The 16693-nt window shown below is 39.5% G+C and overlaps 1 protein-coding gene across 1 annotated transcript in view; it reads left to right on the forward strand.

The window, feature by feature from the left end:
• prkd3 (protein kinase D3) overlaps positions 1-16460 on the forward strand; it is a 190374-nt gene extending 173914 nt beyond the window's left edge. The window contains 2 exon segments of the mRNA XM_056477312.1: positions 5669-5754; positions 12676-16460. Of these exon segments, the coding sequence (XP_056333287.1) occupies positions 5669-5754; positions 12676-12849 (260 nt within the window). The 3' untranslated portion in view covers positions 12850-16460.
• Positions 16461-16693: the final 233 nt, after the last annotated feature.

A 16693-nucleotide genomic window follows, 5' to 3' on the forward strand; every position in this document is an offset into this window, starting at 1 on the left:
TTTAAATACTTACCTAATATAAAGCTTCAATTTACATTAGACATGATAACATGAAACCATGATTATTCTTCAGACTATAAAATCTTACAACCAAAAATATCCATAATGCATCTATAATTGTTATGCAGTTCAAAACACAATATTTATGAATGTGTCTGAATTTAGAAGAAGCCTCTTTAAGCATTGCACTGCTTTTGTTGTGCTTTGAAATGATTTGAATGTTTGTAAAAAAAAAAAAAAAAGGCCATTGTACAATGCAGTGATATTATGTAGTTTCAAAATTCAATGTGGGTGTCTTATATGCTGTTGTGTCATCACTCATATTGCAAGTCATATTTCTCCGGCCCCTCATGTGGGATGCTTTTCATGAACTGGCCCCCATGACAAACTAATTGAATAGCCCTGCCATAGAGCAAAACAGACGGTAAAATGGGATAATGCAAGTTTGCGTACTCCTGGTTGGAGAAAGATAAGTTTAAACAGTGGCTAAACCCTGTTGCTGAAAAGAACCGTGTAATTTATTTTTTCAAGCTTTGTTTCTTCCGAGCTTATTTAAGTTGTGTTGCACGGTTGTGCCCCATTCATTTATTTAACTACAACTGTTTACTAGAAACTGTTTATTAAGTTAAAGGTTTGATACTGATTAGAACTTAAAGTGATGACGAGGTCTTAAAATATTCTGAGAAGGTCTTTAATAAAAATTCCTAAAAAGGTATTGAAATTTCATTTAGGATTCCTGCATATACCCTAAAATAGGAATACGTGTTTATTTTGGAAAAAGCAACAACAATAAAAATGCTATGGAATGCTATGTTTAATTATTTTTTTTAAATCAAATATTAATTTTTAAGGGAACCCTGAGTATTAAGACTTGTGGAAAAAAAACAAATGTATTTAGGTTATGCAAAAAAAATCTACATTTATTTTGTACCATGGTGTTCGATGATGTAATTTGATTGCTCCCTCTCTGACACTCTATCTGTTCCTATTTTAAACACAGCACATCTGGGGATACAAAATAATGATATGATGCATCATTGTGCAGCTTTTGCTTTTAATTTTCACACAAATGACACTAAGAACAGAAGTGATGCATGTCTTCACTGTTTCCCTGAGCAGATGCCTGCTAACTTTAAGGCTTTTAGTAAGCTGCTATACTGGAGTGCACAGGTAGAGATAGATAGAAACCCACATTTAAACTAAATGCTGCAACATCTCTGTTTATACACAAAGAGTCTAAACCAGGGATGGGCATACTTGGTCCTGGAGGGCTGGTGACTTGCACAGTTTAGCTCCAACACTAATCAAACACACCTGGGCTGCGTCCGAAACCGCATACTTCCATACTATACAGTACGCTAAAATCAGTATGCGAGCCAAGTAGTATGTCCGAATTCATACAATTCGAAAATTAGTATGTGAGAAGTTCCCGGATGACTTACTACTTCCGGTGAGATTCTGGAGTGCGCATCCCATCACATGATGGCCCCCGAGCGAATTCATGAATGGGAGCAAAGCACAGGTATGTCACGTGATGGGAGCAAACTGACGCAGGTATGTCACGTGACCATGACAAAATGGCGGATGTAGTACGTCCGAATTCCATTCATACTTCTCTCATTCATACTGTACAGAACGCACTTTTCTAACGGCCGAGTTGTACGTTTAAATTCAAATGCAATACCTACTGAGTAGTAGGCGGTTTCGACGCAGCCCTGGCTATAGAATTCTAGTGATCTTGATTAGAGTTGGAGCTAAACTGTGCAGGACATCAGCTCTCCAGGACCGAGTTTGCGCACCCCTGGTCTAAACGCTCATGAATATCAAGTGTAGTTCGTACTAAAAGTTTTTGATGGAGAAAGCTCAAGCTCATTTATGGAGAGAGCTGGCTATCGGCCAGTTTTACTGTGGTCAATAAGTTAAGTGTTTAATTTAAACTAATGCATAGTGGCTTCCACGCCTGACAGGTATAAACCCCTATCCAGGTATGATGATTCAGCAGTGAAAACAGAAGTTGACAAATGTTGGCATGTTTATTGTCTGCCGTTTCTTTTCTCAACATAGATTTACATAATTTCATAAAATCTCAACATAATTTTCTTCTACATATCTCACCAAGAGGCATCATTTACATTATGTTAAGGCCTACAAGTCTTGATACCCAGGGTTCCCTTTAGGAATGGTTAATTAATCAATTATCAACATGTGCAATCCAACTCATTGGCTCTATACTTATTGTTGGAGTGTATTTTTTATATTTTATAACTTTATATTTTTAACCTTAAGTCACTCTATTCATACTTTGTTTGTTTGTTTGTTTGTTTGTTTGTTTGTTTGTTTTTTAAATGTGTCTTTTTAGAGTTTTATCTCTTAAAATAATTGTAATAAATCTGAAAAAGATTCTGAAAATCCCTTCCTGGTTGAAGCAACTTCATATTTAGATTTTTAGGAGCAGGTACTGAGAACAAAACAAAATAAAAGCTGGGTTCATATGTTTTACAAAGACATAGAGAATCATCATGGCTAAGAATAATGTGTGTGTATTGTTTAGCGAAGATGGAGGGAGATGTCTGGGTGTATGTCAGACAGTAAGCAGACAGACTGTCCTCCCCCATATGTGTTCAGAATAGTTCTGTTCCACCCGAGACCTGAAACATTATAGCAGCCTCTCCCAATTTTAGCCTGTCCTACTCCTCTACTGCACTATAAATGTCTTTTCGTTGTCTCTACACTTCACATCATTACCAGTCTGGTTTTATAGCTTGGTTTATTTTTGTTGGAGCAATTATCCTCAAATTCATCATTACATTTGCTTCATTTCACCTGTGTGTGAAGAAACACACTTACCCTGACATTTCCCATACTTGTTTTACACTAGTAGTATTAAATAGGCATTCAAAATGTGGGCATTTGTAATATAAAAAATTAAATAATTTAAAGAAAATGTTAGCAACCTTAAAATGCAGTACATTTAAGAATCTGACCAAATTTGAACTCTTGAATAAGTGTTTTTTGCTGTGTGTATTATGTATTTTCTATGGTTCATATACAGTTGAAGTCAGAATTTTAGAATTAATTTTTTTCCCCAGTTGCTGTTTAACGGAGAGATTTTTTTAACACATTTGTAAACATAATAGTTTTGATAACTCATTTCTAATTTCTAGTTGATAGTTTTCCAAAAGAAAGAAGCAATTCTGAACTGAAATGAAATTAATTCCAGTTATACAGTGTTCAGCATACAGTTGAAGTCAGAATTATTAGTCCCCTTGAATTATTATCCCCCCTGCTTATTTCTGTGTAATGGAGAGAAGATTTTTCAACACATTTCTAAACATAATAGTTGTAATAACTCATTTCTAACAACTGATTTATTTTATCTTTGCCATGATGACAGTAAATTATATTTTACTAGATATTTTTCAAGACACTTCTATACAGCTTCAAGTGACATATAAAGGATTTACTAGGTTAATTAGGTAGGTTCGGGTAATTAGGCAAAAATATAGCTTAAAGGGGCTAATAATTTTGACCACAAAATGGCTTTTAAAAGATTTAAAACTGCTTTTATTCTAACCGAAATAAAACATAAGCCTTTCTACAGAAGAAAAAATATTATCAGACATACTGTGAAAATTTCCTTTCTCTGTTAAACATCTTTTGGGAAATATTTAAAAAAATAATAATAATTCAAGGAGGGCTAATAATTCTGACTTCAACTGTATATGGAGAAACAATTATTCAAACAATTATACAGCCTGTTAATTTTCACAAAAAATTTTGAGCTTGTGTCTTTATATCATCTGCATTGTGTGGAATTAAAAAAGAATGTTTATTAATTTGCATGAACCCTTGCAAATCATTTCAAGTTAATTTCCAATTAGCAGTAGGTTTTTTCAAAACTAGTACTTGGGACTAAATTGGATTCATTTTGGGGGGTATGTATGTAAAAGATTGTAAACTTTGACTACACAAATCGTAAATTTAAGAAAAAAAGCATGTGAACTGTACTACAAATGTACTTGCATATTTGCGGTAGCACTTTATAATAACTGCACACTATAAAACATTTATTATGCATTAGCTTAACTTGACTCTACATAAACAGACATTAGTAAGCAGTTTATTAATACAGCTGCAAATTCTTGACTACTAGTAAGCACATGTATAATGTGCTTAATGATCATATTTTCATGCTTTAAATGATAAATTTTTTATTACTAAATGAAGTATTACATTGTTTACAAACCAGTTATTTAAGATAGTTGGTGGTTTTTTAAACATAATTCAGAATGAGTAAGTAAATGATTAATAAACAATTTTTTAAGCATATAGTAATAGTTACTTTGTATGTTAAATGTTTATTTAACTCAACTTCATGCAGTTTTGTAACACTAAATACATAAATAGTGAGGACTTTGTATGCTTTGTAAATCTATTATAAATTACAATTAAAGACTCAGTTATATTCGAAACAGAAAAAAGGAAATAAACAACATAATGATTCAGTACCATTAAATTATTAATTTTAAGATACACAAATGAAACTGCATCAAATGAAAAATAAATAATTGCTGCCTTATCTGAAAAATACAACTATTGTACAGTTTAAATGTTGCTGAATAACATTGAAATGTAAAATTGTAAAATTTTGGAAAATTGTTGTTGTTGTTTTATAATTTTTTTTTTTGTTGTATTTTGATATTATAATCTAAAGTGAGGACTGTATTCATGCTTTAAAATCTCAGTATCAAAGCAAAAATAATTGTTTGCAGTCTTATCTAAAAATAAATTTACTGTACGGTTTAAACATTGCTGAATAATACAAGTGTTAAAATACAACGTAAAATTTGCTAAAAGAACAGCATAATGACGTAACAATAGCAATTTGATAAAACACATTGTAATTTAGCAATGTTTAAACTGTGTGGTAATTTTGTTTTTTTGAAAGTATCTTGAAGTTAATATTTTTGTTTGAATCACCATGAAGTTTTCTGTTTTTTCTGTTTAGAATACAACTATAATATATATTATTTGTCATTTATAAGGGGTTTACAAATTATAAATAGGTGAGACATTAGATTAGGTCACAAAACTGAATGAATTTGAATTAATAAACCATGTATTACAATATAAAGTAAATATTATTAAATGCCTGAAAAATAAGACGTATAAATGTTCATTTGACTAGTTTATATTAATCATTTATTACATTAATCATTCTGAATTATCTTGAAACCACTAATTGTAGTTTTTTCTCATTTTATTTGGAGCTTTAGTTCACATTTTAGATAAAGTATAAAACAAATATTAATGAAACATGTAATGCTTTTCAAAATGATAACAGACCCAGCATAAAATATTGCTAGAAATAAAATGCAAACTGTAAACATTGATCATTTAAACATGCAGCTGTCTATCCATGCTGTTATTCACTTTTCCATCTGCATCTCCATGATGGAGTTTAATTTTTGTGCTTATCTAAATGATGAAAAATATTACTGTAAGCACCACAAAAATAAACAACAGAGCAATATATAAATAGATATACTATAGAGTTTTTTTTTTTTCTATGAGTCACATTTTCCAGCCCTAAAGAAAATACTCAATAATACTTTTCTGTATTCTTGTCAGCATTCCTGAATAATCCAATGTCCCTTAAACTCTACAGCTACAGATCTGATCAACAATCTTTTGCAAGTCAAGATGAGGAAACGCTACAGTGTGGATAAAACCCTCAGTCATCCATGGCTACAGGTAAGAACCAAGGCCATAGCCTGCAACCTGTTATACACTATATATTCATTCCCCAAAACAAAATGCTGTCATGTGTTTTGTATTATGTAATGCATATGCAGTAAAACAATGCTCTTTTATCATTGCTTTAAACATGTTGGACAATGTGGAATTCTAAGTTGAAAGCATCTTTCATTATTCTACATGGTAAACTTTTGAATGGTTTTCTTTAACTTTCGAATGCCTGATTATCTGTATATCTGTAAGATTACAATTTAAATGTAAAAAAAAAATTAAGAATACAGGCTGTGCTTTATACCATCTTCTTAAACATCTAGAGTGCACTCCAAAATGATGGACTACTTGATGCAGTTATTTATTAGTTAATTTAGTTTATTTTAAATACAACCCCAAATCAGAAAACGGGTCAGAAATCAGGACAGTATGAAAAACGCAAATAAAAAAAGAAAGTAGTGATTTCTGAATTTACTTTGACTTCTATTTCATTGCAGACAATACAACAAACATCATTTAATGGGTTCCTCGTGATTTTTATTGTATTTTTCAAAATAAACACATATTCCAATTTTGGTTCTTGCATCCCGTTTTTAGAAAAATTGGAACAGTAAAGCGTTTACCACTTTGTAATATTGCCATTCCTTTTCACAACACTTAAAAGACATTTAGGGACTGAAAACACCAAGTGATGAAGTGTTTCAGGTTTAATTTTGTCCCATTTTTTCGTCTTCATTGTTTTGAAAAGTAAAAAGCACCACACATTCTCTATTGGGAACAGGTCAGGACTGCAGGCAAGCCAGTCAAGTACTTGTATCCTCTTCCTCTACTGCCTGGACTTTAAAATGTGTACAGAATGTGGTTTTGCATTGTCTTGTTGAAATATGCATGGGCATTCCTAGAAAAGAAGGCAGCATATTGTGCTCCAAAAGCTAAAAAATACTTTTTAGCATTCAATTCAATTCAAGTTTATTTGTACAGCACTTTTAACAATATTTATTGTTTCAAGGCAGCTTTATAAAAGGTGCACATTATTGCATTACAATCAAATTAAGTTAATGTTACAATCAAAGTTCTTATATACAGATAGTTCCCCTTCAGATGGGGAACTCCAATGCTATGTGGAAACTTCCACTATGGGGATTTCGTCAGAAACCAATCATCTGAAAGAGTATAAAAACGGGTCAATGAAATGCCAATGAGTTGGCAGCGTCAGCGTGCACAGCTGGCGTCAATGACAATCAGTCATGCTATAAAGACGCAGCCAGTGCCATGCTCGACATCCTTTCGCTTTCAGAACCTTTCACGAAGCTTCTGAGAGAGTCTTTGAGGGTATCTCCAACCTGTGTCTACAGAGAGTGATCGAGAAGCAGCTTCTCCCGGTCCAGAGCGCGTATACGCAGTGGCAGATGGTCGAGCTGGGTATTTCTCCCTTGCCTGGCGTCCTTTGGGTCCGGTCCTCCAAGAGCGGTTTGTATATAGGAAAAAAGCTTTCCTAAAAGAGCAACACGGTCGTGCAGTGCGTCTTTTTCAAGACGTCACTCTGACCGTGCGTTTCTGGATGCGGTGGTTTCCTATCCCCGGATGATGGGCAAGAGCACAGCGTTTCATGTGTGGGGGTCCAGCATGTTAATGCGGTGCTCGCGGGCAGTGCATGCCATCACTGATGTCATGTCTGTTGCGCAGTTAAGATCGCGGCTCGCTCTTGCAAAAGAGCCACCCACCCTAGTTGTCCCCCGCACTGCGGTTGGCACTCGGGCAGATCTGAGGGTTTCAGTGGGAGTAAATCCGCCGGCCCCGGGCCGCGGACCTCTCGCTCCTCCACGCGCTCCATCCAAGCTTCAGGTGAAGATAAGCGTTCCGTCCTTGGATGGTCGCTCTCTCACCTGATGACACCGGGGGTCAGATGTCCATCGCTGCATCGGAGGATGGGCTGTCATTGTCTGATGAGGATGCAAGCCCGCTCGCTCCCTCCCTCCGGGGTGGAGAGCACGGCGTTGGCATCTAAAAAGCAGACGTGATGGCCGTGCTTTCTCGGGCTGCTTCGGCCGTGGGTCTGGTGATGGTTTATCCTCCAGCCCCGCGGCTGGACCGACTAGATGGGTGTGATGTGGAGGATATAAGGAGGCAAGACCTTCAAAGCCTCCCGTCCCCTTCTTCCCGGAAGTGCACAGTAAACTCACGCAGTCCTGAGGGCACTTTTTTCTGCCCGATCTGCGTGCGCTTCCATCCTCACCATCCTTGGAGGTTGGGCTGTCAAGGTCTGACGAGGATTCGAACCCGCTCGCTCCCTCCGGGACTTTGAGCGCGGCGTCGAATCCAGAAGCAGACTTTGCGGCTGTGCTTCCCCAGGCTGCTTCCCCAGGCTGGTGATAAACCATCACCAGACCCACGGCCGGACCAATTAGAGGGGTGTGATGTGGAGGATGAAGACGAGACCTTCTAAGCCTCCCCATCCCCTTCTTCCTGAATGGGCACAGTAGGCTCACGCGGTGTGCTGAGTGCGTCTTCCCCCTCACCATGCACGCTATGGCCACCTACTAGCGCTACCAAGCGCAGGCGCTGGCCCGGCTGCGCGAGGATGGTTCTGACCCAGGACTGAGCATGCGCTCTGCACCGCAACTGACTATGCTCTTACAAAAAAAAAATAAATAAATAAAAAAATAAAAGTCGGCTGTGTGTGCCCTGGGAAGGACGATGATCACATCTGTGATCCAGGAATGCCACCTCAGGCTAAACCTGGTGATGTGCGTGACGTTGACAAAGTTCGCTTTCTTAACTCACCCATATCACAGGCTGGCCTGTTCGGCGACATTGGCAGTGAATTCGCCCAGGAATTCACGCCGGTGATAGAGCAGTCGGAGGCGATGGGCGAGATCTCTATCGGCGGGATTGTATGACCGCTCCCCCCGCCGAGCCATCCACATCCACTGCTTTTTCGCCGAGGACGCCCGCCTGCAGCTTTGGCTGCGCCGAGCATCGTGCAGGCAACCAGCGTCCCCCGCCCAGGGCGCCACTAAGTTCGGTAAAACAAACTGCGAAGCGTCCCTGAGGCGGGCCATCTAGGGAGGAGGGAATTTGCTCTTTCCCCGCTGGAGGGCGGGGCACGTTATTTAAAGGCGTAAAAAAAAAAAAAAAAAAACGCCATCAAATCCTCAGTGAAAGTGCACTTTTCCCCTCCTCCGGATGTGACAGCCCGAACAATGCCAGTCTGGGACGCTAAGGTCGAGCATGGCAATACGAGGTCCTCCCCTTCGGGCTCTCTCTGTCTCCGCGAGTTTTCACCAAGCTCGCGGAGGGTGCCCTCGCGCCCCTTCGGCTCGCCGGCATCCGCACGCTCAATTATTTCGATGACTGGCTGATTTTTAGCCCACTCTCGGGAGCAATTGATTATGCACAGAGACAAGGAACTCCGGCACCTCCGCCCGTTGGGGTTTCAGGTCAATCGAGAAAAGAGCAAGCTCGCCCCCGTGCAGAGCATCTCCTTTCTCGGGTTGGAGCTGGACTCGATCACTATGGAGGCACGCCTCTCACGAGAGCGCACTGAGGTAATGCTGAACTGTCTGAGAGAGTTCGACAGGAAAAAAGTGGTCCCCCGGAAATTATTTCAGAGGCTCCTGGGGCATATGGCATCCGCAGCCGCGGCCACGCCGCTCGGATTGCTCCATATGAGACCACTACAGCATTGGCTTCACAATCAGGTCCCCAGACGCGCATGGCACGCGAGCACACACCGAGTGACTGTCACTGCGCTGTGTCGCCGCACCCTCACCCCCTGGAAAGGACCCCTCCTTCCTACGGGTCAGTGTGCCCCTAGGTCAGGCGTCCAGGCAGGCTGTCATTTCGGCAGATGCCTCCAGTATGGGGTGGGGGGGCCGTGTGTAGCGGGCATGCTGCTGCGGACCTGTGGAGGGGAACCCAGCTGCATTGGCATATCAACTGCCTAGAGCTGTTGGCAGTGTTTCTCGCTCTGCGCCGCTTTTTACCGGTGCTGAGGGGGCAACACGTGCTGGTCAGGACGGACAGCACGGCCGCGGTAGCGTATTCCATCCGGATGGGGGTATACGCTCCCGCTGCATGTCTCAGCTCGCTCGCCGTCTGCTCCTCTGGAGTCATACGCGGCTGAAGTCGCTGCTTGCTATTCACACCCCGGATGGGCTCAACCGTGTGGCCAACGGGCTCTCACGGCAGCTCCTTCCCCGGGAGAATGGCGACTCCACCCCGAGTCTCGGGGCATGCGTAAGTATGCACTTCCCCCAGTGAGCCTACTCGTGCAGTTTCTGTGCAAGGTCAGGGAGGACAAGGGGCAGGTCTTGCTAGTTGCACCCCTGGCCCAACCGGACCTGGATATCAGAACTCTCCCTCCTCGCGACGCCCCCCCCTGGCGAGTCCCTTTGAGAAAGGACCTACTCTCTCAGGGACAGGGCACCATCTGGCACCCTCGCTTAGTTCTGTGGAACCTCCACGTGGGGTCCATAAGACGCGACGAGGAAGACTTAGGTAACCTACCGTTGGCGGTGGTTAATACCATCACTCAGGCTAGTGCACCCTCTACGAGGCATGCCTACGCCCTGCAGTGGAGTATTCACTGAGTGGTGCGCTTCTCACCGAGAAGACCCCCGATCTTGCCAGATCAGTGTTGTGCTTTCTTTCCTTCAGGGCAGGTGGAGCGAAGGCTGTCGCGCTGAGGGTTTACGTTGCCACCATCTCCGCTCATCATGATGCGTGGATGGCAACACCGTGGGGAGGCATAACCTCATCATCCAGTTCCTCAGAGGTGCGAGGCGGATGTTTCCACCCCGCCCCCCTCTCATACCCTCGAGATCTTGCGGTAGTGCTACGAGCCTACGTGGGGATCCCTTCGAACCACTCGACTCAGTATCCTTGAGATTTCTGTCCTTGAAGACAGCTCTGCAGGCATTTTCGGTCAGTGACTCGTGCCTAGAATTCGGGCCGGCCTACTCTCACGTTGTCCTGAGACCCCGGCTCGGCTATGTGCCCAAGGTTCCTACCACGCCGTTTAAGGATCAGGTAGTGAGCCTGCAAGCGCTGCCCGCGGAGGAGGCAGACCCAGCCCTTTCATTGTTGTGTCCTGTTCGCGCTTTGCGAGTATATGTGGACCACACTCAGAGCCTTAGATCCTCTGACCAGCTCTTTGTCCATTACAGTGGTCGGCAGATGGGAAGTGCCGTATCTAAACGGAGGTTGGCCCACTGGATAGTGGATGCCATCTCCCTCGCTTTTGAGCCAGGGTGAGCTGTGTCCCCCGGGGGTGAGAGCGCACTCCACACGGATCATCGCATCCTCCTGGGCGTTAACATGCGGCGCCTCTCTGACAGACATTGTAGAGCTACGGGTTGGGTGACACCCAATACATTTGCAAGGTTACTATCTGCGAGTGGAGCCGGTTTCCTCAAGGGTATTAGGTAACCCTTGGTGATTGAGGAAACGATTCGGTTGAGGTGTCGAAACACGCTTGCTACGCCTCTCTCCCTAACCCGGAGATACGTGCGCTTTTTCAGCTTTGTCAGTTTAGTTCCCCATTTCTTTGGCGAACCCTGCAGAGTTCCTCCGAGGCCCCCAGCACCTGACTCAGCGGAGGAGTCAGGTGTTGGCCCGTTACGTTGTCGGCATGCCCGCTGGCGATCCCATACGTTCACTCAGCCACGGTATAGTCCCCCCTTCTAGGGCAGGCTCGTGTCTTCCCTCCCCGCTAACCATCTGAAGGGGAACGCTACGGTTACTAAAGTAACCCTTCGGTCCCCGAGGGGGGGAACGGAAATGCTATGTTCCTTCGCCACAAAGATTGTCCCTTAGCTGTTGAGCGTGAAAGTCTCTTCAGCTAGAAAAGGATGTCGAGCATGGCACTGGCTGCGTCTTTATAGCATGACTGATTGTCATTGACGCCAGCTGTGCACGCTGATGCTGCCAACTCATTGGCATTTCATTGGCCCGTTTTTATACTCTTTCAGATGATTGGTTTCTGACGAAATCCCCATAGTGGAAGTTTCCACATAGCATTGGAGTTCCCCCCCTCGGGGAACGAAGGGTTACTTTAGTAACTAGCGTTAACTTTCGATTTTATAGCATATAGGTGATGTCTATGTGTACATGTTTAATGAAGTATATAAAGTGTATGTATTGAAAGGCTGGCGATCCACGGTCCATTTTTGCTCCTAAATGACTAGACCTTTCTGGATTGCTGGTTTTATACCAAATCATAATTACAAACTTGTTGACATCACTTGATTCAAATCACATTATTTAACCAATTTACTTGATTACCAGCCCTCAATTGATCCTGTCCCAACTTTTTTTGAAATGTATTGCAGGTCTGAATGACAGGAAATATAAAAATATTTTGTAAATATATTTGTATATTTAATATTTGTATATGTATAAGTGAAATGAAGTTGACCAGACAAAACATGAAATATTTTGTGTTCATATTGTGTGCAATAAAATACAAGTCAAAGTAAATTTAGAAATTTCTAAATATCAATTTTTGGGGGGGGCGATTTCCATCCAATGTCTTGTTATTTAGGCTGTTGTTGTTTGTGCATGTAAAATAAAACCCTTAAAAAAGATATGTTCAAGGGCAAAGTACAGTTAAGGATGTTAATTAATATGTTAGCCTATTTTGTAATGGGTTTTGTGTGTGTGTGTGTTCATGTTTGGTTGTTTAAGTACAGAGGTCCTGTATTAAAAAAGAAATGAAAATGAAAGTAATAAATAAAGTAAAAGATAGCATGATAATCGATTTTGCCATTTTTTACAACCCTGTCCTGAGACTGCAAAACGAATATATTCATTAACCCTACAGGGTAAATGTCAAGCTACACCTATGGTGCATATGGAACATTAGATGCCTGTAAAATAAGTGTTGTATCATAGCCTTAAACTTCAGTTTGTCTATGTGTGTCGCAGGACTACCAAACATGGCTGGATCTGCGAGAGTTTGAAACACGGAGAGGTGAACGCTACATTACTCATGAGAGCGATGATGCACGCTGGGAGAAGTACGCTTATGAGCACAGTCTGATGTATCCAAAGCACTTCATTATGGCACCAAACCTGGATGATATGGATGAGGACCCCTAGTGGACGTGAGCTGAACTCAGGTCAGATGACCACAGAGAGCTGTTGACGGTCTGATGCCGTTGAGACTCAAACACGATGAAGCAGACTGAGAGGATGGAAAGCTGATTCATGGCCAGCGAGCCTGACACTTTCTGGATGTCAGTGATGCTAATGAAGATGAGTGCAGACTCAAAGTGTGGAGGTTTCCATTGGGAGCGTATTCACAAGTATTCATGATTGATCTTTTCCAAACGGTGCTGTTATGTTTTATTTTTTATCAAAGTGTACGTTCGGTATGGCAGAAAGTTGGGTTACATTACTACAAGGATATGAATGACTTAAAATGTAAAGGGGAGAGTGATGCAATTGTTTATGTTTTTGCTCCTAGACTTTCATTTTGAAAGCATCAAACTGGAAAATGCATTTTTTAATTGCTATTCTTCTTTTATTTTCTAAATCGATTTGCTACAACACAGGTTTTACAGCAGATTGAATGATTCCAGAAGGCTTGGGGTTTTTTTGCACTAAACAATGTGACTGCTGCATCTGGTACAATGAAGTGAGTTCTGTGAGGTGACAGCCAAGAGTTTGTGCTAGTGTTGGATAAAACAATTACTACAGTGTCTGAACTCTTCATAAAGCCAGGATGGGTTTGTCAGATGTAATGGGAGATATTATCTTCAGTGGACCAAAGACATTGGCGTCTGTCGTGACTCTTGTTCTGCTACATAACTGTAGCCATTGTCCTTACCAGCAGTCTTTACAGAGCCATCTTTATTTATTCTTCATACTGCAGTCTTAAAATAAAATAGCAACTGAATAGTGCATATGTGTTAGTCAAAAGCCTACTGTGAGAAAGCTTTATGACTTAAGTCACGTGTGCACTGTGACATTTTTCATTCTTCACGTTTAATGCCTCGTGACTAAGCAAAGAGCCCAAATGTGAGCATGCATACCAATGAGCAAAACACCAGTCATGAAAGTGTTTTTTAAAAAAAAAACACATTGGGCTTATTATTTTGGTTTTATGTGTCATGTTAAAAATTGTTCAGAGATCAGTGAGATCAGTGATTTTGTTGTTTGCTGAAGTCAAGACATTGTAACAGTAACACTTCTTGATGGCTGGGGTATTTTTGTTTTTTATTAAGCGTCATCTAATGTCAGTGAGTGATTTTGCAAATTCACTCTGCTCATTGCCAGTGATAGTTACTAGGGTATGAATGCTAAAAAATGTACCAAAAAATGCTGATGATGAGCGTGAGGTAAAATCATCCTGGTGTGCACAAGCCTTTAGAAAGCTTTTTGAATACAAACATGTATTTAAAGAAACGGCTATTCATTTTAGTTTGATGAACAGTGTTATATTATATTCTATTTTTATTTTTCCCACTCTCTCTGTTTTTCTTTTTATGTTTTGGTATGTACTGTACTTTGTTCAGTGAACTTTGAAACATTTAACTCTGAACTCCAGAACTGGAAAATCTGAAAAAGAACAATTTTTTATAATGGACTTTTTATTGTAAATTATACCTACAAAATTAAAATAAATCTAGATGAATTAGGTTTTTGATTGTAGGTTGTACATTGCACATTTATCCCTCTACACACATGTTCGATCAACATTTGTTGGACATACAAATATGGAGCCAGATCAGTCTCAAAAATAATACATTTACAATTCACAATTCACTTTTTACCAAATTTTGTTTGTAAATTCAAAACACAATTCATGAATACAAATCCAATTCATAAATGTAAAACACAATTCATAAATGTGCAAATCCAATTCGTATATTCAAAACACAATTTAGAAATGTAAAAATCCAATTTGCATATTCAAAACGCAATTCATAAATATGCAAATCCAATTCGTAAATTCAAAACACAATTTAAAAATGCACAAATCCATTTCATAAATTCAAAACACAATTCATAAATGTGCAAATCCAAATCGTAAATTCAAAACACAATTCATAAACACATAAATCCAATTTGTATTTGCAAAGGACAATTCATAAATGTGCAAATCCAATTCATACATTTAAAACACAATTTATAAATGCCCAAAAAATCCAATTAATAAATTCAAAACACAATTGATAAATGCATAAATCCAATTCGTAATTGCAAAGGACAATTTATAAAGTTGCAAATCCAATTCATAAATTTAAAACACTATTCATAAATGCGCACATCCAGTTTGAAAATTCAAAGCACAAATCATAAATGCGTAAATCCAATTAGGAAATTCAAAACACAATTCATAAATACGCAAGTCCAGTTCGTAAATTCAAATCACAATTCATAAATGCATAAATCCAATTTGTAAATTGAAAAACACAATTCATAAATATGCAAATCCAAATCTTAAACTCAAAACAATTCATAAAACATGCAAATCCAATTCGTAAATTCAAAACGCAATTCCTAAATGCGCAAATTCAATTCATAAATTCAAAACGCAATTGTGCAAATGTGCAAATCCAATTCATAAATTCAAAACACAATTCATAAATGTGCAAATCCAATCCGTAATTTAAAAACACAATTCATAAATGCCTAAATCCAATTCGTAAATTCAAAACACAAATCATGAATGTGCAAATCCAATTCGTAAATTCATAACACAATTCATAAATGTGCAAATCCAAACCATAAATTCAGAACACAATTAATAAACATGCAAATCCAATTCATACATTTAAAACACAATTCATAAATGCACAAATCAAATACATAAATTCAAAATACAATTCATAAATGTGCAAATCATTCATTCATTCTCTTTTCGGCTTAGTCTCTTTATTAATCTTGGGTCGCCACAGCAGAATGAACCGCCAACTTATCAAGCATATATTTTACACAGCGTATGCCGTTCCAGCTGCAACCCATCACTGGGAAACATTCATACTCACTCATTCACACGCATACACTACCAACAATTTAGCCTACCCAATTCACCTATACCGCATGTCTTGTGAGGGAAACCGGAGCACCCGGAGGAAACCCATGAACATGGGGAGAAACCCATGAACACGGGGAGAACATGCAAACTCCACACAGAAACGCCAACTGACTGAGTTGACTGTGAAGCGATTGTGCTACCCACTGCACCACCATGCAGCCCAAATGCGCAAATTTAATTAGTAAATTAAAAACACAATTCATAAATTTGCAAATCTATTTTGTAAATTCAAAACACAATTCATAAAAAGGCAAATCCAATTAATTTAAAGAAATATTTTAGATTTTTACTTGTGAACTTAAAAATTGTATTTTGAATTTACAAATTGGATTTGGTAAATGTTAATTATGCTGTGCATGTACAAGCTTTATTTTGGTAAACATATTATTTTTTTAGACTGATCTGGCTCCATACACAAACACTCTAGGTAAAATGAACAAATATCAGGGTAAAATATGTTCTTTTTTTTTCTTTTCTTTTTTTTTTTAATAGTTTAAAAAAAAAATTATCCCAACTCTCCATGAAAGGAAAGCCATTCCATACGCATACTGTACATTTGGGACAAACAAATCTCTAAATCATTACATCACTATGTTGCCGCTGGATTGGCAAATGTCAGTGTTCTGTATATTTCAGTATGTCCTGATTCAATAAACTATACACTCCATGTGTTTGAGGTGATTTTTCAGCTTTAAGGTTTTGGATTACCACTTCAAGAGACAGATTCAAATAGTCCAAATGAATCTTTTTCAGGAAAATTACTTTATATTATTTATTATTATTATTTTTGAATGTAAAAGAGTTTTAAAGATCAGAGTGCATGATAAAATGTAGTTATTCAAAACCAAACGAAAAGTGCTCTGGGGTAGCTTAAATAATGTTTCGGCGGTCTTTGTGTAC

The sequence above is a fragment of the Danio aesculapii genome, chromosome 17 (assembly GCF_903798145.1).
Source record: "Danio aesculapii chromosome 17, fDanAes4.1, whole genome shotgun sequence".
NCBI lineage: Eukaryota > Metazoa > Chordata > Actinopteri > Cypriniformes > Danionidae > Danio > Danio aesculapii.